Genomic DNA, 27,956 nt, shown 5'->3' on the forward strand with positions numbered 1-27,956 from the left:
GGGGGGTGGTGGATAGAGAGAGAGAGAGAGAGAGCCAACCAACCAACCAACCTGTTGTTGAGAAGATTTTCAGATCGGGAGCGGGGAGGTGAGTGAGTGAGAGAGAGAAGAGGAGTGAGCAGCCACAAACACACACACACACACACAGATACACAGACAGAGACGGGCCAGCCACTCTCCTGCACCGGGAAGGTGACAAGTCGCTGACCTGCCTTGGACTCGGCATGGCTTTGGCAGACGCCGTTCTCCCTTCCATCAGCTCGTTTGCCAACTGCAGTAATTTTCAAGAGAGACAGAACGCGATCATTAAGGTAAAAGAATCAAAGCAGTTTGGAACTTGAAGTTGTTTCCTGGTGAGCGAAAGGGGGAGCAAAGTCACCTTTTTTTTTAAACTGACAGATGGGACGACTGAAATGTGGCATTGCCTCAGACTATGTCACCAGGCTTAATTCCGTGAGGAAAATTGGGCTGGGGTGTTACTGAGGAAACAGCAGCCGATGTTCCAGTCCTTTATGGAACGTGAATGTTGGCCGCACGGCTTTCGTAGCCGAACAGCAGGTTTCACATAGAGGCTGCGGTTTGGGTGTGAAATGAGATTTTTTTTTTTCGTTTTAGCACCGTAACTCTTTCGAGTACAAACTCATTTCCATCTGTTCCTGTTTCAGATGAAGTTACATCGTTTCATAGTTTGCCATTGTGAGATTTGAACTCTTGATCTTGGGGTTATAAGCCCAGTACCATAACCACTTGGCTATTTAGGCCAAGCTTTACCACCATAAGGTGCAGCCGGGCATTGAACGCAGGGCTCTGCGGATGCTGGGAATTACCGGGCATTGAACGCAGGGCACTGCGGATGCTGGGAATCTGAAATCAAAACAGAAAGTACTGGAAATACTGGCAGTGTAAGTATAGGTGCTCCTGTGCTTCAGGGGAACACGCTGTGGCAGATTAGAGTGTAGATACACACTAAACTTCTATTTATTAGCAGTGGGGGGGGGGGAGAAATCATCTTTTTAGTTAGCGGGGGAGTGGAGATTGACTTCGTGGCACTTAATTATTCAGAATTAACAATTTGGTCAAAATTGGAGTGGTGAATACAATGATTGTGTGTACAACAAGATACTTTAGATGTAATAGGGGAATGGGAGGGGTGTCTTGTGGTGTAAACTCCAAGTTTGAGTCTCCCTTCAGGATTTGATTGTCACAGAAGGTGTGTTCATAATGTGGCCAAACAGGTTGATTATCAACCTGCAAATCCTTCCAATATGCCTGTGGCAAGCGGTAAGAGTGGGAGAGTTTCCTGGTCGTGCAGAACTAGCAAAAACACTGCAGCACCTTGTAACTGTGTAACAATGTGGCCCAACTCGTGGAAGGCCTTGGCCGTGAATGCCCTCTTGGAGCATGGTACCTGGAGAGAGAGGGGGGAATTGGAGACTCTGGTGAGTCATTGTGAGACATTTGGGAGATTGGTTGGGAGTAGAGTATTCTGGGGATTGAAGGGCTTGGGGGTGGGGTGGTGTCAGTGTTCAGTTGAGATGGACGATAGCAGGGATGGAGCAGACGGCCACTGCCTGTGAAACCATGAGAGTCAGCACCTTCAGGAGAGGAGGGAAACAGACAGGAAACTGGGAGTTGGAGGAAAGGTGAGGGGGAGTGAGTGCGCAGAGCTCCCAAAAATTGTCAGCTAATTTTTTGTTTTGCACCCCTTGGCCCTGCGAGTTGAGGATCCTTTTGGAATGTTTCCATTGAGAATTCCATTGTGACTGCAGAGAGAGAAACTGTTGCTTTTCTAAAGCAAACGGCCACAGTAAACAGCATTTTCTGGAGTCCTCTGACTTTTGTTGTGTGAGCAAATGTGGTTGACATTCTGTGCACAGCAAGATCCCACAAGCATGAAGCAACTCTTTCATCCTTTTTTTTGTTTTGGTGGCTTTGTTTGAGGGAGGAATTGTCAGCTCAGGGGCACTTGGGGTAATGCCTTCATTTTTTTTTTGAATGGCTGTTGTAGTATCGTCAGCGTTCATTCCACCCACCCCACACCAAAGGATCTCGGTTGGATGTCTCATAGGAAGAGTGACAACTCTGGCAAGGTAGCACTTCCTTGGCTGCTGCACTGGAACATGTTGCAATGGTCAGTAGCTGCCTGTGGTGGTCTGATTCTTGTTTTTCCCAGGATCATGAGACTCTTGACATATGGATCAGGCAAAACTAGTCATAATCCCACAGGAAAACATTCCCAAAATTCTCCAGTGGTCACTACGAGAAGGACTTGGGTTAGGAATCTGAGGCAAAAGCTCTGGGAATTCTAAATCCAATATAGAAGGAAAGGTTTTCATCCATGTATCATCTTTCATTTGGGATGTTCCTTTATGGCCAATTTAAGTATATTTGAAATGTTGTCACTTATGGCAATATAGGAAAAGTGAGAACTAATTTGTGTACAACTGGCTGCCACAAACTTCAATATGATAATGACTCTCTGGGTTAATGATGTTGGTTGAAGGATATATATTGGCCTGGGCACCAGGGAGAATACCCCCGCTCTTTTGAAAGAGTGTCATAGGAGATTTTAGGTCCACTTGAAGTGGCAGACAAGGACATTATTTCATCTGAAAGATGGCACCCCTGACAATGCAGCACACCCTCAGTAACTGGCTTGGAATGCCTGCTTGGATTATGTGCCCTGGAAAGAGTCTTAAAACCTTCAATTTTCTGACTCTGAGCCACAAGCATTACTATTGAGCCATGGATATACAACAACAACTTGCATTTATATAGCCCCTTTTGTGTAGTTATACTCCAAGGCGCTTCACAGGAAAAACATAGAATCAAAACTTAAGGCAGGAATTTAGGATTTAACCTGGAAGGAAGTTTGAACGTTGTGTAAAGTAGGTGTGTATTTCATTGACGTTACCACCCTCATCATAATGTGAAATTGAGATTACGTAATTCTAGAAACTATCAGGTGTCCCAGTCATTTTCCATAATCGTTCCAGATTTCACTTCCCTCCCTCCCAACGAAAAAATAGCCAAGAATTCCTTCACCAGGATTCCAAAACAAAATAATGGAAAACTTATTCTAGAAGTGTAGCAAGAAAATAATTTCTTCGCGCATCTAAATTCACATAACATTCTCCACGTTGCTCAAGAGAAACCCTTTCGGCACCTGCACAAGATAAAAAGATAAGGATTCAAGCAGCAAATGAAACTTTTCTAGTTATAGGAAGGATTGGCTGAGGAAACAAAGCAGTGACTGCTTCCCAGGGAATATTAGATAAAGCACCTGCAATTGCTGAGGAGTTTTGCATTTAAAGAATGGAGCAGGAGTTTGTGATACAGTGGGGGTGGATTGAACCTGGGAGAGGGTCTCGAAGGGGCACTTTATAATCGAAGGAGTTATTATTACCACCCCCTCCCCCTGTGCTCTTTAATTTCCATTGGCTCCTTGTTTGACAAAAGTTCAATTTTTTTAAAACTTCCGTCCTTGTTTTCAAATCCTTGCCCTCTCCTTATCCACCTGCTCCAGCCTTATAACGCTACCAGATCTCGGCACTCCTCCAGTTCTGGATTCTTGAACATCCTTAATTTCTGTTGCTTCACCACTGGCAGCCATTCCTTCAGCTGTCTAGTTCCTAGGCTCTGGAATTCCTTCCCTGAATTGTTTTGGTTCTCTCTCGCTTCCTTAGACAATACCCCTTTGACCAAGCTGCTGTCCCGTTGTCCTAATATCTCTCTTGATAAAGAGAGAAAGTTTGTTTGATAATTTACATTTTAAATTTGGTTTTGTTTGATAAAGGCTCTGTGTGGCCATTTGGAACGTTTTAGTATGTTAAAGATGCTTTGTAAATGCGTGTTGCTTATTCATGTTGTTTGGTATGATTAGCAATAATAGATTAAAGCAACTGCAAATACTGGTAATATTTGGCAGGCCTGTGCACATCTGTAGAAAGTAAAGACAGGTTTTAATACATCAGGCATTTTCTGTTAGCCAAGGATCTGATGAAAGATTTACACCTAAAATCCAGTTTCAACTTCTTTCTTGAGATGTGAGTAGACCCTGTGTTCATTTCCAAGTTCATTTTTGTATTATATATTTAATGTAGGAATTATTTTTTTAAGGTTAGTGGGAGTGCTGGTCACACAGCTCTGGGTTAATTTATCATTGTTTTCTTTATTTGGTGTCTTAACACAAGTTGAGTAATTTCTTAATTTCATAAGAAATTTTTACTTTTTATTTTGTGGGATGTGGGTGTCGCTGGCAAGGCCAGCGTTTGTTGCCCATCCCTAATCACTCTTTAGAAGGTGATTGGCTGCTGATGAGTTACAAGGGCGTCACTTAGTTTTATAATGCTGCAAAACATTTCAAGGCACTTCACAGAAGTGCAATTTGGAGATTTTAGGACTGGTGGGAAGTAATTACCAAAGCTTGTTTTTAAGGAGCATCTTAAAGGAGAAGAGAATGGTGTAAAGATGTAGGGAAGGAATTCTGGAGCTTAGGGCCATCTGAAGGCATGGGTTCATCAATGTGGGAGCAGCAAATCGTATGGTATCAGCAAGATTTAGGGATTAACTCAGTGCCTGTGACTCACTGTAAACTAATATTATTTAACCTACTGGCAGCTCACCTCTGGCACTGCTCGTGCTGTGTTTTATAATGATAAGGATATTTAGCATGTAATATGCATGGTTAGCTGTGTTTATGATGACTTGTCCTCTCAAGGCCACACAATGTCACTCCTGTCCATACCATGATAACCTCTACCTGACCTCAGGATAATTGCTGTTGGGTGAGATTGAACGGGTTAGAAGAAACCGGCAAACAATGTCTTCCTTTCTCTCTCATTCTTTCAATACTTAGAAATGTGATGTTTTGATGCAAGACTTTACTGAGAATTTTAAATTTGTCAATCAGAAGGTCAAGGTATCATCTTTCAAATGAAAATGAAACTCTGGTCCTATCTGTCGCCTTGGGTGGGCATGAAAGGTGCCATGGCCACTATTTCAAAGAAAAGTGGGAAGAGTTCTTCCCGGTTCCCTGGCCAATACTTATTCCTCAACCAACACCACTGAAACAGATTATTTGTTCATGATCCCACAAAAAGTGATGTGATATTGCTGTGTGCGCATTGGCTGCTGCATTTCCAAAATTACAACAGTGACTGTGCTTCAAAAGTATTTCATTGGCTTTGTGCAGTGCTCATAGCTGAGGTGTTACATATATGTAGGCCCTTTTTTAATATATACATTTATGCTTTCCCTTTTGTTACCATTATGTGCTGATGTCAATAGTGATAGAGGCACTGGTGCTACTGCTGGTGTAGAATCAGAAAGAAATGGTGCTTGTTCCTCAAATATCCTGACTTGGACAGATGCCAACGTTCCTGCCTTGTTGCGATGACGTGGTGGTATTGTCACTGGACCGGTAATGTTCTCGGGATCTGGGCTCGAATCCTGCCACGGTGGAAATGGTGGAATTTGAATCCAATAAAAATCTGGAATTAAAAAGTCTAAAGATGACTGTGAAACCATTGCTGATTGTCATAAAAACCCACCTGGTTCACTGTTGTCCATTAGGGAAGGAAATCTGTAGCCCTTACCTGGTCTGGCTTAGATGTGACTCCAGACCTACAGAAATGTGGTTGACTCTTAAATGCCCTCTGAACAAGGGCAATTGGGGCTGGGCAATAAATGTTGGCTGAGCCAGCGATGCCCACATCCCATGAGCGAATAAAAAAAATAAAAAATCCTGACTACATGCCATCATGGAAGCTGCAAGGGGTTCATGGAGAAGGTCCATGACCACCTTCTGAGGGCAACTAGGGATAGGCAACAAAGGCTGGTATTGCCAATGTGAGCTACATCCCAAAAACAAGTCAACATTAACAGTCAACATAACTTTGCTAAGAGCAAAGGTTGGGGTGGGGGGTGGGATGAAGTTTTCATATTCCTCCCCATTAAACTATGGAAATTCCCAGCATCAAGGCTTTTCACCCTGGTTTCTCACCATAGAAATAAACCAAAATGCTGTCTCTGAGGCAGGGCCACCAGTATGACCAATCCCAATGCCTTTGATGTTTGGAGGCATTGAAATAATCTTGGAGTGAGATTTTTACGCATTGCTTCTCATCCAAACTGTCAGCCTGGGCTAATAGAAACCGCTCATTGGTCTGCCATTTTTTGGGGCTGAGCTTATTAGCTCACCTGCACCAGGTAGTAAGACACTTACTGCAATGCTGGGTGGGGGGCAAGATTAAGTGCAAAAATTTGCAATATTTGGTCTGGAGGTTGGGGCCTGGGGGTTGGGGGGGTTGAGGTGGGAGAGGGAAACTGTGCGGATACACAAGTCGCATGCATGGGATTGAATCTGACCTACATTATAAATAACGACAGCCTGTGTTTATCAAACACCTTTAATGCAGTAAAGCATCCCAAAACATGATCAAAGTTTGATATGGAGTCAAAGGAGGAGGAATTGGGAACAATAAGTGGGAATATACTAAGAGGGGTAGATGAAGTGAGAGATCTTGGCGTACAAGTATACAGGTCCCTGAAGGCAGCAGTTCAAGTAGACAAGGTTGTAAAGAAGGCATATGGAATGCTCTCCTTCATTGGCAGAGGTATAGAATATAAAAGTAAGGATATAATGTTGGAATTGTATAAAACACTGGTGAGGCCACAACTGGAGTTCTGGTCCAGGTGTGCAGTTCTGGTCACCACATTACAGGAAGGACGAAATAGCTCTGGAGAGAGTGCAGAGGAGGTTTACAAGAATGTTGCCAGAATTAGAAAAGTGTAGCTGAGGTGAGATTGGATAGTTTGGGGTTATTTTCCTTAGAACAAAGAAGGCTGAGAGGTGACTTGATTGAGGTGTACAAAATTGTGAGGGGAATAGATAGAGTGGACAGGATAAAATTGTTTCCCTTGATGGAGAGTTCTAGAACCAGGGGACATAGTTCCAAGATAGTGTAGACAGAAGGTGTAGGGGGGACATGAGGAAGAACTTTTTTACGCAGAGGGTAGTGGGTGTCTGGAATTCGCTGCCCAAGTTGGTGGTAGAGGCAGAAACTCTAAACTCTTTTTAAAAGTACCTGTATCTGCACCTTAAGTGTTGTAAGCTGCAGGGCTATGGGCCAGGTGCAGGATGGTGGGATTAGAAAGGGCACCTGGGTGTCCTCGGGCTGGCATGGACAAGATGGGCTGAATGGCCTCCTTCTGTTCTGTAACTTTTCTATGGTTCTGAGGTGGCTGAGAACTTGGTTAAGGAGGTAGGGTTTAAGGAACTTCTTAAAGGAGGAGAGATTCAGTGCGTGGGGTGGACAGGGTGGAGTTTTATGGCACCTGCAAGAGCGGGAAACATGGGATTGGGGTTGGGGGAGGGGGGGTGTGTGTGGGGTGGTGGTGGCGCGGTGGCGACTGAATTAGGTGAGAGCCGAAATTTTGCTTTTCCCCAACAATTGTTTGCGATGCTGAGCAGTGTGTCGGTCTCACACCGGCTTATGGCGGGTTCCCACTTGTATTATGAATACTCCACTAGGGTAAGGCTTTGTAAAATTACATCCTACCTTTAAAGTAAATGAGTGGCACACAGGAATCACGCGGCACCCAGTTTACGTTTGTTTATGGGTGGTGTGCACCAGTCGTCTTTGTGCAGTTGTGACTGAGGTCAGTGGTTTTCCTCATGGAACTCTGTGGCACAAGGGAAGGGCAACAGGAGAATGACAGCTTGATGGGGGCTCGGGAGCAGGAAAGGTGCTTCAGGGGTGAATAGGAGGGGGTGGAGTGGTGGTTGAAAGGCTGGCATTCGGCTGCATCGAGGAGCAGAGGAGGGGTCCAAGGGAGGATAGTGGGTGGGGTCAGGGGCACGGATGAGTGAAATGGGAAGGGCTTGGTGTCCTGGGTGTAGTGGAGGAGTGGTGTGTACAGTCAGCCAAGGTAAGGAAATGAGGGGCTTAAAGGATGGTGTCAGTACTGTCCACATGTGGGTTCATCTCAGGGTGTTGGCTGGCAGAGTCCTCACTGGGCTTTGAGTTCACCTAGAACATTTCAATTACCCCCTTTGAGAGTGACCTTGGACAGTATCCTTCACAATGGATAGATCGGAAGGCCAGTTGAGCCTGCAAGTTCAGTCATGTCCCACAGAATAGCGAGTACAACACTGGACATTAACATGAACATTCAATAAAGAGTGAACAAAGAAACACAACATTGTTTCTTCCACAATAAAGGAAATGCCCCAAGCTCTCCTGTAACCAGCAATACCTGCCAATCATCAGGTGTGCCAGAACATGACTGAAACTAGCCTCAACAAACAACGATGATGCACCATAGACAAAATGAAACCAGTGTAATGTGAAATATTTACAAGTAAGATATAATTTTCAACAAGACCCATTGCACCTTTGTATTCTCAATAAGTCTTATGTTAATGGCAATGGAGTTGGGCAGTAAAGTTTTGGCCTGTTTGACCAGAATGCTCCTTTATAGCCCAGCAGTAGTTGCAGCATTGTTGACTGATGGCAGGTTTCACCAATGAAAAGCTTCCCTTGCTGTGAAATCGTATGTATCCCCTGTGCATGCCGCCAGTACTTCAAATTTTAATTGTAATCATGTGAGGAAAGAGCAAGGAAGCACACTTCCCATTATGCCATCAGGAACGATACACCACTGATAAAAGTCCAACCATCAGGAAGTTCAGGGAGGGAATTTGAGGGTTTAGGGCCCAGGCTGCTGAAGGCACAGTTACAAATGGTGGAATGATAAAAGTTGGGTTGCGAAAGTAGCCAGAATTGGAGGAAGATCTTGGAGGGTTGTAGAGGCTAAGAGATGGGGAGAGGAATTGCACAAGGTAAACTCGGCTCAAGAGCCAACATGTTCAATCTTCGAATTAAGTGAAGCCCCCCTACAATAGCGATCCCACTTCCCTGCCCTCCCAAAATCAACCATTTTTCAATCAGGGTAAACAGAAATGAAATATTTAATTATTTATTATCCTAGGTGAATTTCTCCTGCTGTGAATTTACTGTGTTGAAAAATTCATCTGGGGTTTGTCTTGTTTTTAGTTTTGCTAAAGACCAAATGAAACAGTACACTGCCATTCCAGCGTCACACTCTACTCTACTCCTCCTGCCCATTAACGTTTCCAAGACCATCCAACAAGGAAACAACACTTGCCCTTCTTCATTTCCTTCTGCTCACCCCATCCCCTGCCTCCCCCAGCTCTCCCACCATCCCAGTTTAAAATGAAAAGGAGAGACAGCATCTCCAACAGTAACCTCCAATGTACCTGGGTAGGTTCTCAATGTGAAAATGACAATCGTCAGGCTTATATACCAGACAGATGATCTCTAGCTGCAGACCTGGGCAACATTCAGGCTTGGCCTGATAAGTAATAAGTAACATTCGCTCCATACAAGAGCCAGGCAATGACGATCTCCAACAAGAGAGAATTTCCCCTTGACATTCAATGGCATTACCATCGCTGATTCCCCCATGATCAACATCCTGGGGGTTACCATTGTCCAGAAACTGAACTGGCCCAGCCATATAAATACTGTGGCTACAAGAGCAGGTCAGAGAATAGGAATTCTCCGGCGAGTAACTCACCTCCTGACTCCCAAAAGCCTGTCCACCATCTATAAGGCACAAGTCAAGAGTGTGATGGAATACTGTCTACTTGCCTGGATGAGTGCAGCTCCCACAACACTCAAGAAACTCAACACCATCCAGGAGAAAGCTGGCCACTGGATTGGCTCCCCATCCATCGACTGAAACATTCACTCCCTCCTCTACCGAGATGCAGTGACAGCAATTTGTACCACCTATAAGATTTATTGCAGCAACTCACTAATGCTCCTTTGACAGGACCCTCAAAATCTGCCACTTCTACCAGCTAGAAGGACAAGGACAGCAGACACATGGGAACACCACCACTTGCAAATTTCCCTCCGAGTCACTCACCATCTTGACTTGGCAATATATCACCGTTCCTTCACTGTTGCAGGATCAATGTCCTGGAACTCTCTTCTCAGCAGCACAGTGGGTGTACCTACACCAGGTGGACTGCAACTGTTCAAGAAGACAGCTCTTTGCCACCTTCTCAAGGGCAGTTGGGGATAGGCCGCAACTGCTTTCTTACAAGTGATGCCCACATCCCATGGAAGATTTAACAATCCTGCAACAAGTTTCAAATCTATGCCAGTGTCTTTCACATACTGTGTGTGTGTCACAAGAGTGTTATATCAATAATATATATATTGTATATGAGGCGGTATATCGCTAGAATACAAAGTATATTCTATATATTGTACATGGGACATAATATCTATAAGATATTGCACACTATTATTGTTTGTGGAAGTGTTATATCTATAATATATAGCGTATTCTAAATATTGTACATGGGAGATTATATCTCAATAATACATGGTATATTCCATATTTTTTATGCAGGAGTGTTATATCTATACTATATAGCTCAATCTATTTATTGTAAATGGAGTGTCATATCTAGTTATATTATCACTCTTTTAATATTTGTATTTCATTTAAGAGGTGTGGCTGTGTCTTCATGTGTATTTGTAGTCATCTTGAACCAATAATTTTCTACATAAGGGTGAATGTGTACGTTTGCAATGGTTTTTTTTATATGGTCAGTCATAGAGCAGAGAGGACAGTAATGTCTCAGATTCCCTGATGAATGCAGATGGTGGAGTTCAGAGGGCCAAATGGGGAGAAGGGCAGCATAAATACAGCAAGCCACAACTGTCCCAGGTAGAGTGCTCCAGGAAGCAGCTCAGCAGTGCTATCAAACAGGTGAACATTTGCTATCAGACATTCAAACAATGACTAGCAGCTAAAACAAAAACAGAATTACCTGGAAAAACTCAGCAGGTCTGGCAGCATCGGCGGAGAAGAAAAGAGTTGACGTTTCGAGTCCTCATGACCCTTCGACAGTCATGAGGACTCGAAACGTCAACTCTTTTCTTCTCCGCCGATGCTGCCAGACCTGCTGAGTTTTTCCAGGTAATTCTGTTTTTGTTTTGGATTTCCAGCATCCGCAGTTTTTTTGTTTTTATCTAATGACTAGCAGCTGTTAGATTAGGTTACAATGCTATGGTAACTCACTCTGATTTGCATAACATCATGACTGGAGATTTAAGAAGTGGGAGCAGGATGGGAGTGTGTGCTGCTCTGCCATTCCATTTTATGGTTGGTCTTTTACCTCAGCTCCATTTCTCCACCCTATTCCCGAGTGCCTGGACTCCTATTCATATGGGATCCAATGATCTCCTTAAATATACTCAATGACTGAGCAGCCACAGCTCTCTGGGGTAGAGAATTCCAAAACCCACTTGAGTGAAGAAATGTTCCTCCTCATCCCAGCCCCAAAGGGCAGACCCCTCATGCCACAGCCTTTGACCCAGTGAGTTTATGTCCATTGCAACGAATGCCTCTTTCTCAGCGGTTTGCATCCCAGCCCCTGCCTCCACCCTGCGTTTTGTGAATGAGATGAAATGAGTGCCTCTTGCCAGTGTGCTATTCTCCTCCAGCTCCAGAATCGGAGCTCAGCAGCCATGGTGCCTAGTGCTGGAGCCTCCGTTTTATTCCGAGTGAGCCCCCCCGCCTCAATTCCTGACCAGGAAAATGTTGGGAGAAAGTTATTTCCACCTGAGCTGGGGTAGCGCTGCTACAGTCGGATGTCTGTGTAGGTTGAAGACCCAGGGGTAACAAAGGCTGGGGACACCCAGTCACCAAGGCAGCATCTGTAGGGCAACATGGTTTAGTCAGCTGCATTGGATCTCGAGGTCCTTCCTCCGAGCTGCAACTGACTGAACGGCCAACTGACTGATTTGTGTAATTTTTAAACATTTGATCTTGGGATGTAAGGGTTGCTGGCTAGGTCAGCCTTTATTGCCTATCCCTAATTGCCCCTTGACAATTAGGGGTACAATGTGGTGTAATGGTAATGTCACTGGACCAGTCACCCAGAAACCCAGACTAATGCTCTGGGGACACGAGTTTAAATCCCAGCTGGTGGAATTTAAGTTCAATTAATAAACCTGGAATATAAAGCTAGTCTCAGGTTAATGATGCTGTGAAATGATCATCGACTGTTGTAAAAACTCAGTGCTTCACAGATAGAAAGACTTGCATTTATATAGCACCTTTCATGACCTCAGGATGTCCCAAAAGCCAATGAAACACATTTTTGAATCTGGTCACTAATTAGGAAATGCAGCAGCCAATTTGCACACAGCAAACTCCCACAAAGAGCAATATGATAATGACCAGAGAATCTGGAGGTCTTTAGTGATGTTGATTGAGGGTTAAATATTGGCCAGGACATCGAGGAGAACATCCCTGCTCTTCTTTGAAACTGTGCTATGGGATCTTTTACATCAACTTGAGAGAACAGGCTAGGCCTCGATTGAACACCTCATTGGGAGATGGTGGCATAGTGATGATATCATTGAACTGGTAATCCAATTAAAACCAGTAATAAATCTGGAATAAAAAGCTAGTCCCAGTAACAGCGACCATGAAGCTATCATCAATTGTAAAAATGCATCTGGTTCACTAATGTCCATTAGGGAAGGAAGTCTGCCATGCTTACCTGGTCTGGCCTACATGTGACTCCAGACCCACAGCAATGTGGTTGACTCTTAACTGCCCTCTGAAATGGTCTAGTAAGCCACTCAGTTCAAGGACAGTTAGGGATGGGTAACAAATACTGACCTTGCCAGCAATGCCCACTTGCCATGAAAGAATAAAGAGGGGAAAAAAAATGGCACCTCTGACAGCGCAGCATTCATTCAGTACTGCACTGCGGGTATCAGCATAGATTATTTTATGGGCTCCCATGCTGGGAGTGGGACATGATTCATGATTCTGTGTCACAGAGATAAGAGTGTTACCAACTCAGCCACGCTCACACACATGCTGCCTGACCTGCTGAGTATCTCCAGCCACCACTGGTTTTATTTTCACATTTCCAGCATCTGCGGGATTTTATTTCTGTTTCCTCCGCATGTGCAGCCGTGCAGATGATCTCTGATCCAGGTGGACTTAACAACATGGGGTAGGGAAGTGACTCCCTGTTGTAAATGGGTCGTGAGGTGGTGCTGGAGTTATATTGCAGCTCCTTGCTGCAAATATTTCCTCTTCTGCATCCTGTTTCGAATGAATGTCAGCAAACAATGTGCATAATGAGCTGAAGTTGCCAAATACATGAAAGCAATGCTGCCTAACCTGTCGGGTAGAAGTAGAGTTAGGTAGTTTGAGTCATCACTGACAATTCCCTATTCACAGAGAACTCGGGACTTAATGAGGTACTAACTCCGGTCACAGTGTAATGACCTCTTCATAGATGGCCCCTAGTTTTAGGATAGCTCAATCCTATGGCACACAGAACAGCCACATAACCAACTGGACTGTACATCATTAACCATTACGTTAATTTGACACCATTACCTAACAACACATTAATTGAACATGATTAAGTAATTGACTAACATGTTAATTAAGCTCCATTGACTAACCAGTGTCTGCTCTGGCCCAGAATCCCGACTGGCCTCTGAGTCTGAAGGTTAGCACTCCAGTGTCACTACAGAAGTTGTGCTGCATTGTCGGAGGTGCCACCTTTCAAATGAGACATGCAACCGAGGCCCCATTTGCCCTGTAATTGGATGTACAAAATCCAATGAACGCTATTCGAAGAAGGGCAAGGGAGTTCTCCCCGGTGTCTTAGCCAATATTTATCCCTCAATCAATATCACAAGAGACAACTTATCTGGTCGTTGTCACACTGCTGTTTGTGGGAGCTTGCTGTGTGCATATGGGCTGTTGTGTTTTCTACATTACAACAGTGACTACATTTCCAATGCCCTTTATCGACTGTTGAGCGCATTGAGACATCTGGTGTTTGTGTAAGGTGCTATATAAATGCAAGTCTTTCTTTATTTCATGTTAATATTGCATTCCTTGGGCCTGTCCCAACATTTATAATTTGATCCATAGACTTTGTCAGTGAAACAATCTCCTCTTTAAGAGGAAGGGATTTGTACCACCCACGCACATCAGTGTAAGCAGGGGGTGGATTCCTTTTAGCCAATGACGTGTAGGTTGCAATGGCTGACACTAGCCAATCAGAAGGAAGTTTTAACAAAATGGAAATGAGAGTCAGAATCCCAAAGGAACTCTCCAACCCTTCAAACAAAATATTCCCAAAAAACAAAAGCTTCTCACTCCCATTGCCAATCCTTTATGATGATAGGATCTCCCAAAACCCATTAAAGCCAGTGAAGTACTTTTGAAATGTTGTCACTGTTGTAAGAAATGTGGCAACCAATTTGCACACAGCAATCTCCCCAAAACAGCTATATCATAATGACAAGACTATTTGTTTATTAGAGATAAAAGCAAAATACTGCGGATGCTGGAAATCTGAAACAAAAATAAAAATTGCTGGAAAAGCTCAGCAGATCTGACAGTATCTGCGGTTTTAGACCTGCTGAGTTTTTCCAGCTATTTTTATTTTTGTTTGTTAGAGATGTTGATTGAGGGATAACTATTGACCAGGACATTGGGGAGAGCTTGCCTGCTCTTCAAAATAGTGCCTTGGGATCTTTTCTGTCTACCTGAGAGGGAAGATGAGGTGTCACTTTTATGTCTCATCAAAAAGACAACGCCTCTGACAGTGCAGCACTCCCACAGCACTCATTGGGAGTGTCAACCTGCATTATATGCTGAAGTGAGTTGGGGCTTTGACCCATGACCTTTTACTTGGAGTGTTCCTACTCGGCCAGGGCTAATAGATGCCTAAACGTAACTGCTTTTCTCCCCTTCAGTTGGAGGAGTGTTGGGTGTGGGGGGTGGAAGGGCAGCTGCACTGAGGCCTACCCATCTCGGATCTGCTAAGCCAGTTTGCACAGCTTCTGTCCCAAAACATTTCTGAATATTAACAGAATCAGATCCCCTACCACCTACACACAGCTAATTCTCGCCTAGGGCAGAGCTTTCTCCTCCATATTGGCTTAAAGCACAACCTCCCTGATGGAGCCAAGATGCAAAATGCACATACAATCCCAGGACAAGTCTGAACAGGATCTGGAATCGCTGACGGTGCAACACACCTGAAGCCTCAATCTCGGCCCTGAGCTTGTGCCAAGAAACTTGCACAATAACACATTAAACTGCAGAATAAACACACACTTTTTGATTTTTTTGTTGGCTAATTAAGCAATGTCATTATTCGTTTTCAAGCCGGGAGTTTGCTGAGGTTTCTGGACAAAGATACAGGGAACAAAGATATAATGGCCTCTCTGTGTAGGAAACACCTTCCCAACCTGAATAAGGAACCATACCAGGCTTGGGAGGAAAGATTAAACGAGGCCTCCTGCCGGCCAGTAAAGGAAGAACTGGCGTTTCGTAGCTTGGCTCATAAACATGTGGGAGGACACCCCTGCCCGCTAAGTGAGCCTGGGAAGGCTGAGGCAGTGCACAGCAATATCCCAGCACCGACCACCAGATGAATGAGCTGTTGACCCTGTCACTGGTGGTTGAGGCTGGAAGGTTGGCCTGCTGGGCACTCCGAGAGAATTTCCCGCTCTTTTTTCTTAAAGCGAGATGGGAGCATTGGCCACATCCAAACCTGGACCAGTGGAAGAGGCATTCACAGGGCCATGACTGGACACCAGCGCTTGCTGACTTTCCAACCCCTGCGTTTGGTGGGGAGCGTTGTGAGCTCCGGTGCTTGTAATTCCTGGTGAGCTTCCTGCTTCTTTTCACTCGCCAAATGAAGAATGGCAGCGGACAGGAACTAAGAGTCCACCTTAGGAGAGGAAAAACAGAAGAGACTTGCGTTTATATAGAGCCTTTTCTGATTTAAAAAAAAAATCTATTCATTCATGGGATGCGGGCTTCGCTGGCTGGGCCAGCATTTATTGCCCATCTCTAATTGCCCTTGAGAAGGTGGTGGTGAGCTGCCTTCTTGAACCACTGCAGTCCGTGTGGTGTAAGTACACCCATAGGGCTGTTAGGGAGGGAGTTCCAGGATTTTGACCCAGTGACAGTGAAGGAACGGCGATATATTTCCAAGTCAGGATGGTGAGCAACTTGGAGGGGAACTTCCAGATGGTAAAAGCAAAATACTGCGGATGCTGGAAATCTGAACAAAAACAGAAAATGCAGGAAAAACTCAGGTTTAATGGCATCTGTGGAGAGAAAAAAAAGCAGTTAACATTTTGAGCCCATATGACTCTTCTTCAGAACTGGTTTAACAACTGACTTGGAAGGTGGCACCTCCAACAGTGCAGTACTCCCTCAGTACTGCACTCTTGAGTGTCAGCCTGAATTTTGTGCTCTGGTCTCTGAGTGGGAGCTGAACCCACAAACTTCTGACCCTGATAAAGACTATGGAGTAGGCAAGAAGATAAAAGCCCAAGAAACTGGGTGAGAGGGAGGAGAGCAGCTAGCTGTATGAATGTCACTGTACTACCCTGTGGGACCCACGCAGCTAGTCACTGTTACTCATGTGGCTGTGCGCGCAAGGTGGTGCCTCGGGTGAACAGCTAGGTTCCTCACTCCGAGGGATTGACAGCTCTGGTTTGAACTAGCTTTAGTTGACTTTTTATTTGAATAAATAGGGCTGACATAGGCCTACTGAGGTCTGTCCACCGTCTGTATGAAGTAACAAAGCATGAAATCTGATAAGGTTAATAATAGTTTACAACAAGGAACAAGTTTTCAAAAGAGAAGATAGGAATCAAACTTGATAATTCTGATTTTGTTAGCTCTGTAATGGGTATTTAAATTTCTCCACAATTTATTAGTGCCAACTAGTAATTTGCTTGGGTGATCTTGATCGAATGCAGAACATTTTGGTAGTACAGTTTCAGACATTGGTACCAGTAGGATGCTTGGGGTTAGTGTGTTTTTAAGCAGTGGTTAGTCAGGATAGGTTGAGAAGAAGGTAAGTGAAAGAACTTGCATTTATAAAGTGGATTATAGGCACTTTTTTATTTTGAAGTGTGACTACTGTTGTAATGTGACAGCCAATTTGCGCACAGCAAGCTCCCAAAAAGAGCAGTGTGATAAACAACCAGATCAAACCTGTCAAAGAATTTGGTAGATGGGTTAGTGTTGGCCAGGTAGCACCCCCCTCCCCCGCTCCCTTCCCCCCAGCACTCTTCTTTGAAATAGCGCCCCACCCATCCACCTTTCAATGTTGCAATCCTTTCACAATGAAGTGCGTGTTCTAGTTGTAGGTGAGAGCAGCTGTTACTAATTGGGGAAAGGTTAGGGCATTATTCTTAAGTATATATAAGAACCAGTTTCCACTTGTGGGGGGAAAGAAAGGGGAGTCTGTACCTGTGTTCTCTGGATTATGTGAATAAACCTTTGTGAAGGAAAGACTGGCTCCAATTTCCTCCTTTTACTCTGGGAATAAACAACAAATTGTAACAGGACAGATGGGGGTCTTGGTTTAATGCCCTATCCAAAAGATAGGGACCAACAGTGCAGCACTCCCTCAGTACTGCACTCGACTGTCAGCTTTACCTCATGCCCTGGAGTGGGACTTGAACCAACAACTTTCTGATTCAAGTCTGCCTGCTGAACTGTGGATAAAGCATCGCACTTGGTGGGTTTTTGCTCTAGCCTCAAATGAAGACTTTTCAAAAAAAAACTTTCTCCATTTTATGAACATTACTGAAGAATTTGCTGCTGTAAACTTCCCTCCCCTCATTCCCTTATGTTTCAAATATACCATGTGCGTTCCTCATTAGAAGAACAGATCCATTTCTATACGTCCAGCCTCAAATGTTTCTGGACAGCAATGTGCATTTGTATAGTGCCTTTTTAATGTGGTAAAATTCAGCAAGCTTGCTTCACATGAGTGTAATTAGAGAACAAACTGACACCCAGCCAAAGAAGGCAACGTTAGGGCTGGTATCCAAAAACTTGTCCAAAGAAATGGGTTTTAAGGATTGTCAAGGGAGGAAGGAGGTGGAGAAGTGCAGAGAGGGAATTCCAGAGCTCCGAGCCCAGGGAGCTGAAAGCGCGGTTACCATTGGGACAAAGGAAATTGGAGGATGTGCGAGGTCAGGACAGGAGGAATGCAGAGACCCTGGTGGTTCGTGGGGTTGGGGGAGGTGATGGAAAGAGAGAAGGGGTGAAGCTCAGAAAGGGGTTGAACACAAGGATGGGAACTTCGATATTGTTCTCTAGGGGGGAGCCAATGTATTCGGTGAACACGGGCGATTTTGTGTGTTGGGAGAAGTTGAGAAAGACGGTAGGTTGATTTTAAAACAAACGAGGTGCCTGATTTTGTTTTTTTTTGTTTTGTTTTTTGCAGTGGTGGGAAGTAGATGGCAGCTCGGCCAAGCTCAGCTCCACGATCAACAAGGACGTTGTAACCCCGATCCTTACACCCGATCAGATCAAGCGCGAAGATGACGACTTTGGTTCGTACTTGGACCTGGACCTCTTCCTGTCGGATCTTTCCAGTGGGGAAACCAGCGCCAGCCCACCCATGCCAGCTGGCTACCCATTGGCAGATGGGACAGAGAATTGCAATGGTAAAGTGAAGAAGGAGGCCCAGCAAGCTGTGAACTGGAATGGTTCTGAGCCCCCGCGCACCAGCCTCGTAGCTGAACTTTTGTCTTCCGATGTCCAAACAAGTCAACTGGGCAATCAGGCCAATTGTCTTGACCCTCGCAGCAAAACCTACACCAATTTAGGGGCTGCAGACCATGATATGTCAGCCTCGGTACTGGAGAAGCTGGTAGACCACTCACATATGCCAACAGGAAGCACTGGACATGGGTTTCAGAAGCAGGCCAGTATGGCCTCCACTTCCTCCTCTGCCAATCCACTGGTGGATGAAAAGTCCATTTTAATACCAAGGAACCATATGCAAGTCCACCTGGGCCGACAGTTCTACCCTCAGACACAGATGGAACCAACCCTGGGAGGTCTGAGGTCGCAACAGATGAGCCAGTTCCAGATTCCCCAGAACTATCGATACCACCACCTTCAACAGCAGCCGCCCCTCGGTTACCACGTACTCTCCAGATACCCATCCTACTACCCTCACCAGCCACCTCACCAGTATCAGGGGCAGATCCATTTCTATACATCCAACCTCAAATCTGCCCACCCCTCACAGGGTACAGTCCCGCCTCCTCCCTCCTCCCTGGTGGCTTTGATACCACCCACCACAGTGCCAGAGGAGACCAAACTGAAGCGAGGTCGGAAGGCCTGGGTACGGAAGCGAGTCACCACCCACACCTGTGACTATCTTGGCTGCGGCAAAGTTTACACCAAGAGCTCCCACTTAAAGGCCCATCTCCGCACCCACACAGGTAACAACATTCAGAGTGTTCGCTTCAATTCAGTTCAGCTTGTATGCCCAAATACAAGATGCTTTCACACACCCAATGATCACATCTTTCATAAACAGCCTGCAGTGCTTTAAAATTGTGCAGGAAAATACAGCCACCAAATTAAACACCACGATCTCCCAGAAAAGGAAATTGGTTGACAGATCAATTCAATTTGTTTTCTGGTAGTCTGACTGATGGAGGAATGTTGGCTATCACATTGAGCCCATCCCAAACTATCTCTTCTTCATTCAAGGGATGTGGGCTTTGCTGGCTGGGCCAGGCTTTATTGCCCATCCCTAATTGCCCTTGAGATGGTGGTGGTGAGCTGCCTTTTTGAGCCGCTGCAGTCCATGTGTTGTGGGTACACCCACAGTGCTGTTAGGGAGGGAGTTCCAGGATTTTGACTCAGCGACAGTGAAGGAACGGTGATATATTTCCAGTCAGGATGGTGAGTGACTTGGAGGGCAACCTCCAGGTGGTGGTGTTCCATCTATCTGCTGCCCTTGTCCTTCTAGATGGTAGTGGTCACGGGTTTGGACAGTGTGGTCGAAGGAGCCTCTGCAAACCACACCCTGTTCACCCCTCACCATGCTGGTTTCTCCCCTCCTTAATGGACAGACATTGAACTCAACTGTACCTCTTCATCTGTTGACAATCTAATTCCACCCAGAGCAGCCCTAACCTTCTGGTCTGCATGGGCCAATTTCTAACTCTCTGTAAGTGAATGGGTTTTGAGTGAATTAAAACCTTGCACCACCACCTCCCTCCCCCTCTCCATGGCTCACTATCCACTGACCATTAAGGCAAGCTCTAAGGATAAAAAAGCATTTGAACCCATCTGCACAAACAACAATCGTCTTGCATTTCTATAGCACCTTGAAATTATTAAAATGTTCCAAAGCACTTCAAAGGAGTATTATAAAACAAAGAATGACACCGAGCTACATGAGATATTTGGGCAAATGCAAACACTTAGTCAAAGAGGTAGGTTTATGGAGTGTGGTCTGGAGAGTGGGGTTTAGAGATGTGGGGAAGTTTAGGGAAGGAATTCCAGAGGCTGGGACCTAGGCAGCTGAAGGCATGGCCACCAATGGGTGAAGAGGCTAAAATTGGGTATACAGGCCAGAATTGGAGGTGGTTACCTCTAATTTTCCTTTGCTGTGTGAGTTCTGTTTCTTGCACTGCAACTGGGCAAGTGTACATCTTAGCGAGAGCACTGTTTGTGTGGGGCCTGTTTGTCTCAGGCACAGCACATTCCCACAACCCCTCAGCCTCGAGGGGACACTGGTTGTGAGGCTGGAGGAGATGATAGGGATGGGGAGAGGCCATGGGGTGATTTGAAAAAAAGGGTGATAATTTTTAAAGTTGACTTAACCGGGAGCCAAACTAGGCCAACAGTGAGGAGAGTGGGTGAATGGGGCTTGGTGCGAGTTAGGACAAGGGCAGCAGAGGTTTGAATGACTTCAGGTTTGTGGAGGTAGAACATGGGAAACCGGCCTAGAGGGCACTGGAATAGTCACGTCTCGAGGTAACAAAGGCATGGATGATGGAGTTAGCAGCCAATGAGCTGAGGCAGGGATGGTGACTGGTGATGTTAAGGGAATCTTAAGATGGAATGGATATGTAGTTGGAAGCTTATCTTGGGATCACATGTAACACCAAAGTTGCAAGAAGTTTGGTTCGGCCTCAGGACACCCAAAAAACACTTCACAATCAATGAAACACCTTTGAACTGTAGTGACTGTTGCAGCATAGGCAACGCAGCACTCGATTTGCACACAGCAAGCTCCCAGGAGGTAGTGACCAGATAATCTATTTTAGTGATGTTGTTTGAGGAATAAACATTGGTTAGGACTCCAGAGAGAATTCCCCTGTTCTTTTTTTGGAAGTGCAATGGGGTCTTTTATGACTTTCAGGGCCTCGGTTTAAAATCTCTTCAGAAAGGCAGCACCTACAACAGTGTAGCACTCCCTCAGTACTGTATTGGAAGGGTCAGCGTAGATGTTCTCCTGGAGTGGGACTTGAACCCACAATCTTCTTACCCAAAGATAAGAGTGCTACCCACTGATCGACAGTCAGTTGACAAATGGGTTTGAGGAAGGGCCAAAATGGGAGGGACTTTTTTTTAAAGCGAAAGGCTGAACTATAGAGGATGTAGTCCATTCAGTTACTTGACCCTGTTCTGCTATCCAATTAAATCATAGCCGATCTGTAATATTTATCTATGATTCACATTCTTTGTACCCTTATCCAACAAGAATCTAGTGATCCCAGTCCTGAAAACTCTTAATTGTCCCTCAGTGTCTTGAGTTTTATAGGGGGAAGGTACCTTCAAGGAAATAAAAATGACTCCTCTCATTATTCCAACTGTGGCTCAGTTAGCACTCTTGCCCCTGAGTTAGAAGATCGACTCCCGTGGCAGGACTTCAGCACAAAGGTCTAGGTTGACACACCAGAGCCGCACTGAGCCAGAACTGCACTACCTGTCTCTTAGGTGGATGCAAGAGAGCTCGTTTCTGAACAAGAGCATGGGAGTTCTCCATACGTCCTGGTCAATATTTATCCCTGCGCCAATGACACAAAAGCAGATTGTCTGGTCATTATCACATCGCTGTTTGTGGGAGCTTGCAGTGCATAAATTGGCTGCAGTGTTTCTTGCATTACAACTTCAAAAGAACTCACTGGCTGTTGATGTGAAAGGTGCCGTAGCAATGCAAGTCTTTTTTATTTCCTGGGTCACCACCTGGCCTATTCTGGGAAGCAGGTACTTGGTGTGACGTGGAATGCGGTGGGGGTTGGGAGTAGGTATTTAGTGCCAGCACTGAGTTTATTGAAGGATTTCTAGGCCTTGCTTCCTTCCACAATCAGTCTTTGAATTCTCTCAGATGAAGACTTGTGGCTCTATGCACAACGGCCACTCTCTGCTACTTACCTCTTTCAAGATTTGTCATTACTCATACTGCAACCCTAGAATCATAGAAAAGTTACAGCGCAGGAAGGAGGCCATTCAGCCCATTGTGTCTGCACTGGCTGAAAAAGAAAAGCTGTGTTTAAAAAAAAAAACTAGCTGCCCATTTTAATCCCACCTTCCAGCACCCGATCCGTAGCCTTGCAGGTTACAGCACCTCGGGTGTAGATCCAGGTAACTTTTAAATGAGTTGATGGTTTCTGCCTCCACCACCAAACCAGGCAGTAAATTCCAAACACCCACCACCCTCTGGGTGAAGAAATCTTTCCTCATCTCCCCTCTAACCTTTCTACCATTCACCTTAAATCTGTGCCTCCTGATCATTGACCTCTCTATGGGGGGGAACAGGGCGCCCCTGTCTATTGGGGGGGGGAACAGGGTGCCCCTGACTCCTGGGGGGGGGGGGGGGGGGGGGGGGGGGGGGGAACAGGGCGTCCCTGTCTACTGGGTGGGGGGGAGGGAAACGGGGCGTCCCTGTCTCCTGGGGGGGAAACGGGGCGTCCCTGTCTCCTGGGGGAGGGGAACAGGGCGCCCCTGTCTCCTGGGGGAGGGGAACAGGGTGCCCCTGTCTCCTGGGTGGGGAAACGGGGCGTCCCTGTCTCCTGGGGGAGGGGAACAGGGTGCCCCTGTCTCCTGGGGGGGTGGGGGGGGTGGTGGAACAGGGTGCCCCTGTCTCCTGGGGGGGTGGGGGGCGTGGTGGAACAGGGCGCCCTGTCTCCTGGGGGAGGGGAACAGGGCGCCCCTGTCTCCTGGGGGAGGGGCACAGGGTGCCCCTGTCTCCTGGGGGAGGGGAACAGGGTGCCCCTGTCTCCTGGTGGGGGGGAACAGGGCGCCCCTGTCTCCTGAGGGGGGGGTGTGTGAACAGGGCGCCCCTGTCTCCTGGTGGGGGGCAACAGGGCGACCCTGTCTTCTGGTGGGGCGCAACAGGGCGACCCTGTCTCCTGGTGGGGGGCAACAGGGCATCCCTGTCTCCTGGTGGGGGGCAACAGGGCGACCCTGTCTCCTGGGGGGGAAACAGGCCGCCCCTGTCTCCTGGTGGGGGGCAACAGGGCGACCCTGTCTCCTGGTGGGGGGCAACAGGGCGACCCTGTCTCCTGGTGGGGGGCAACAGGGCGACCCTGTCTCCTGGTGGGGGGCAACAGGGCATCCCTGTCTCCTGGTGGGGGGCAACAGGGCGTCCCTGTCTCCTGGTGGGGGGGCAACAGGGCGTCCCTGTCTCCTGGGGGGGAAACAGGGCGCCCCTGTCTCCTGGTGGGGGTAACAGGGCATCCCTGTCTCCTGGTGGGGGGCAACAGGGCGTCCCTGTCTCCTGGTGGGGGGCAACAGGGTGTCCCTGTCTCCTGGGGGGGAAACAGGGCGCCCCTGTCTCCTGTATCTAGGTACCTCATACTCTTGTGCACCTCAATCAGGTCACTCCTCAGTTTCAAGGAAAACAACCCCAGCCTATCCAATTTTTCCTTTATAGCTGCAATTTTCAAGCCCTGGTAACATTCTCTCTCTGGAACAATTATGTCCTTCCTGTAATGTGGTGACCAGAACTGTACACAAAATTCCAGCTGTGGCCTAACCAGCGTTTTATACAGTTCCAGCATTACATCCCTGCTTTTGTATTCAATACCTCGTCCAATAAAGGAAAGCATTCCGTATGCTTTCTTTACCACCTTATCCACCTGTCCTGCCACTTTCAGCGACCTGTGGACATGCACTCCAAGGTGTCTCACTTTCTCAACCCCTCTCAATATCCTCCCATTTATTGAGTGTTCTTTTGCTTTGTTTGCCCTCCCCAAACACACGACCTTACACTTCTCCGATTTGAATTCCTTTTGCCACTTTTCCACCCACTTAGCAAATCATTGATGTCATTCTGGAGACAGCAGCTATCCTCTTCACTATCAACTACACAGCCAATTACTGTGTCATCTGAAAATTTCCCAATTATGCCACCCACACTTAAGTCCAAATCATTAACATATACAATAAACAGCAAGGGCCCCAACACTGAGCCCTGTGGAACACCACTGGAAACCCTTTTCCACTCGCATAAAAATCCATCAACCATTACCCTTTGTTTCCTGTCGCTGAGCCAATTTTGAATCCCATTTGCCACGTTCCCCTGTATCCCATGGGCTCTTAATTTGCTGACCAGTCTGCCATATGGGACCTTGTCCGATTCCTTATTAAAATCCACGTAGGCAGCATCCACTGCATTCCCTTCAATCAATCCTCCTCGTTACTTCCTCAAAAAACTCAATCAAATTAGCAAGACACAATCTTCCCCAAACAAATCCATGGTGACTGTCCCTGATTAACCTGTTCCTTTCTCAGTGACAGTTTAACCTATCTCTCAGAATTGATTCTAACAATTTGCCCACCACAGAAGTCAGACTGACCAGCCTATATCAAGCTCTCACCTTGCCCAATTGGGTGACTTGCTGACACTTGAGATTCTCGTTCTGAATGTCAGCACATTACCCAACTGGGCAAGGTGTGTGCTGATCCCAGTTCTTAGTTGGCATTAGCGCATTGAGCGGAGGCATGATCAAGGGGAACCCTGGCTGATTGCCACCCCCCACCAGAGCATTTGGGTAGGCATGTAATGGGCAGCTAAATCCTTTCAGTTCAGTGCTGGTGTGACGCCAGGGTATGTAGGCCATACATCCCACGACTGCCGATTGTATCAACCAGCACGTCCCTTCGGCTGTTCACAATAGGCAGAGTACTGACTGTACTCAGCTAACCCATGATTGTAAAACTCAGAACAAAATGTCTAACGTGAGATGGGATTCCACAATTGGACGGCACTTGTTGAACAATCCCAAATGTGCTAAGAATTACACCAACAACCAGTTTAAAATGATCAGTTGGGCTCACAATGTGGCTCATTTATGCTTGCTAGAAGCTAAACATATTCATACACAGGGATTCTGTCCTCTGCAGCCAAAAGGTACATGAATTGGATAGAAGCATGAAGACAACAGTTCCTTGGTGCATTCTCCATGGCAACACCTCAACCAATCAGAACTGACTTGCCAGCTAATCAACTTTTTCTCATGCAGTATAAATTGTTGCTCCCTTTGAAATTTGGCATTCTTGCATTTGTCCCGATGAGTGCAAGCTGAAAAGCTTCGATAGCTTGTCTCCTGTAATACAAGTTTGTGTCTTTCCCATTGCAGGTGAGAAGCCCTATCAATGTACCTGGGAAGGCTGCAGCTGGAAGTTTGCCCGCTCTGATGAACTGACCCGCCATTATCGGAAGCACACGGGTCACCGTCCCTTCCAGTGCCACCTCTGCGAGCGGGCCTTCTCCAGGTCTGATCACCTGGCTCTTCATATGAAGAGGCACATGTGAACTCTCCCCACTGCACCCAAGCCTGGATGAGGTGTGTGTGGACAGCATCCCTGGTCCTCTGAACTATAAGCTGCACTGAGAACGCAGTGGCATACACCTCCCTTCTGCTGGGAGGAGAGGGGCTATGTTATGGTGCCCAGTTAGTTCAGTCAGGTATGAGGGAGTAAAGGACAGGGTGAAGGGTTTGTGGGGATTGGGATTGAAGGAGTCCACCAGGAAGGAGGTCGTGTGGAAAAACTAGGTATAAGCAAGATATTCCTTGTATTAGACAAAATTCAACCATGTTTTTTAGTTACCGGATGGGAAGGCATAGGTGCCCATTTAAGATTTGGTACTAGTGGCAAAGGATGTGTGGATCCACCAATTACTAACCCTCCCCCTCATCATGCAGACTTTCTGTTGACTCTGCCCAGGATGCTAATCACAAATTCCTCAAACCATTTCTCGCCCACTATATCTGGACGAAGGGGTCACTGCCCAGTGTCAGAGGGGGCACAGACTACTGGTACTTGAAGCAGGGTCAGCTCCTGGCAAGCGACACCTTGGCCCAGTGCTGCCCACTGAATGGGCCTGGGCACGGGCACACAGTTTCTGTTGTGGTGTGTTTCGCTGTGTCAGTGAGTAACTAGGGAAGCGAGGGGCCTTTGCCAGTCAGTGGCTATTGGGCGGTATGGGTAAGCAGCTGCCAACCACCTCCTGGAAGGTCTGGAATCCTCTGTCCTTATACTGTACACGTTTTGACTGAACTCATTCTATCCAGTATTAGTAATTGTCTTGGGATCCGGTGTCTGATGACAAAACTGGGGTTGTTGGTGTGTTTGGATTGTTAGAACAGCAGGGGTCATATCATCTCTGATGATAAAGGCGTGACTCATCAAAAACTTTGGACATCTCCTGCCCTCTCCCAAGAAACAACAGCTCAGCAAATGTAGAGTTCATGGCAAACTATAGACTCGCACACGCTCACACTCACTCTCTCACACGTGCGCGCACCCCACACTCTCACTCACACGCACACATTGCCCATCTCCTGGGCCTGTGTTGAATACTGGTCAGACAGAGCTCACAGGAACCACTTTGCACTCCTGGGCTAATGAGAAAGGGAAACCAATGAGGCAGGGGTTATCTGTGTGCAATGAGCTCTCCTGTAAAGTGTGTGTACGTGGTTTATATCTGCCAGGGGCTGGGTCAGCTTGACCACGTGGTGACTCATTGTCTGAGGTCACACATGGCTGAATGGCCAAGATTCTGGAAAACCTTGGAACTCATTTCCCAGCAACGGTGAGCGCTCCCAGGTTACAAAGGGCCCATTGAAAAGGAACAGAAGTTAACCTTTTAAAGGTTTCGGCAAGTGAGCCGTTTGTTGGCAGAGCATCTGTAAGATTCTTAGTTAGAAGATTCACTTTCCTGTATTGTCCCTGGAATTACATCATTGCTGTTGATCTTTTCACCACCTGTATGAGGTAAACAGTGTCTATGTGTCTAATGGGCCTGTCTCTGTGGTCAAACCATCTTCCCCTCTCCTGGGGTGGGAACAAAAGCTCAGGGATGAAGGAGGGCAAAGAATTGGAGGTGAAGTCACCCAAATACCTGAGCTGCCTGGTGTCAGTCAGAACGCTTGGAACAATTTTTAAGGTAAAGTTCTTGATACCAAAAAGCCTTTCTGTAGATCAGCCAAGCCCCATCCCCTCCCAGGGCCACAAACTCACCAATGCTCCTCCTCATGTTCTTCAAGCCCACCTACCCTCTCTCTCCCCAACCTCTCAATCCCACTTACCCTCCCTCTCCCCAACCTCTCAATCCCACCTCTCGCCAACCCCTCCATCCCACCTACCCTCCCTCTCCCCAACCTCTTCATCCCACCTACCCTCCTCCCGAATCCCACCCCCTCCAATTGCCTGCCTTCTGGCCATACCTCCGTCCTTCCCCCCTCAGTCCTTCCTCTTGGTAGAAAAGCATTCTATTATCCACATCACTATCATTCCCTGGTGCTTTGCTCCACAATTCTGGGTGGAATAATTGAGCCTGTATCCCTTGTTCTTGCTGTTTTAGCAAGCCTTTCATTGGGAGGTCAACCCCTTGCTGTGTGATGATCAGTCTGCAATTTATTGTAAATAGCTCTGACTCGGAGAGAAAACCATGTCAAATGGATGGATGTGGAGCAACGGACCCTTGTCCCTATTATTACAGGAGTTGAGGGTGATTAATTTGTAACTGTGCTCTGGTGGTTAAACTGAAATAAAACGTACAGATTTAA

At 46.5% G+C, this 27,956-nt stretch overlaps 1 protein-coding gene across 2 annotated transcripts; it reads left to right on the top strand.

The window, feature by feature from the left end:
- LOC121271212 (Krueppel-like factor 4) lies at positions 1 to 27,956 on the top strand. Of its 2 annotated transcripts, none has more exons than XM_041177005.1 (3): positions 1 to 311; positions 18,353 to 19,361; positions 25,524 to 27,956. In XM_041177005.1, the coding sequence occupies exons 1-3, from the start codon at positions 225 to 227 to the stop codon at positions 25,697 to 25,699; spliced, it is 1,272 nt and encodes a 423-aa protein (XP_041032939.1). In that variant the 5' UTR covers positions 1 to 224; the 3' UTR covers positions 25,700 to 27,956. The 2 variants fall into 2 exon arrangements, with proteins under 2 accessions (XP_041032939.1, XP_041032938.1); XM_041177004.1 differs by lacking the exon at positions 1 to 311 and adding an exon at positions 1,338 to 1,439.

Source organism: Carcharodon carcharias, chromosome 30 (genome assembly GCF_017639515.1).
Source record: "Carcharodon carcharias isolate sCarCar2 chromosome 30, sCarCar2.pri, whole genome shotgun sequence".
NCBI lineage: Eukaryota > Metazoa > Chordata > Chondrichthyes > Lamniformes > Lamnidae > Carcharodon > Carcharodon carcharias.

Bases quoted from the DNA above. Each gene is read 5' to 3' on its own strand.
- LOC121271212 (XM_041177005.1), top strand. From the start codon at position 225: ATGGCTTTGGCAGACGCCGTTCTCCCTTCCATCAGCTCGTTTGCCAAC. The intron at 312-18,352 runs GTAAAAGAATCA...TGTTTTTTGCAG, and splicing joins GACAGAACGCGATCATTAAG to TGGTGGGAAGTAGATGGCAG. The intron at 19,362-25,523 runs GTAACAACATTC...TTCCCATTGCAG, and splicing joins CCATCTCCGCACCCACACAG to GTGAGAAGCCCTATCAATGT.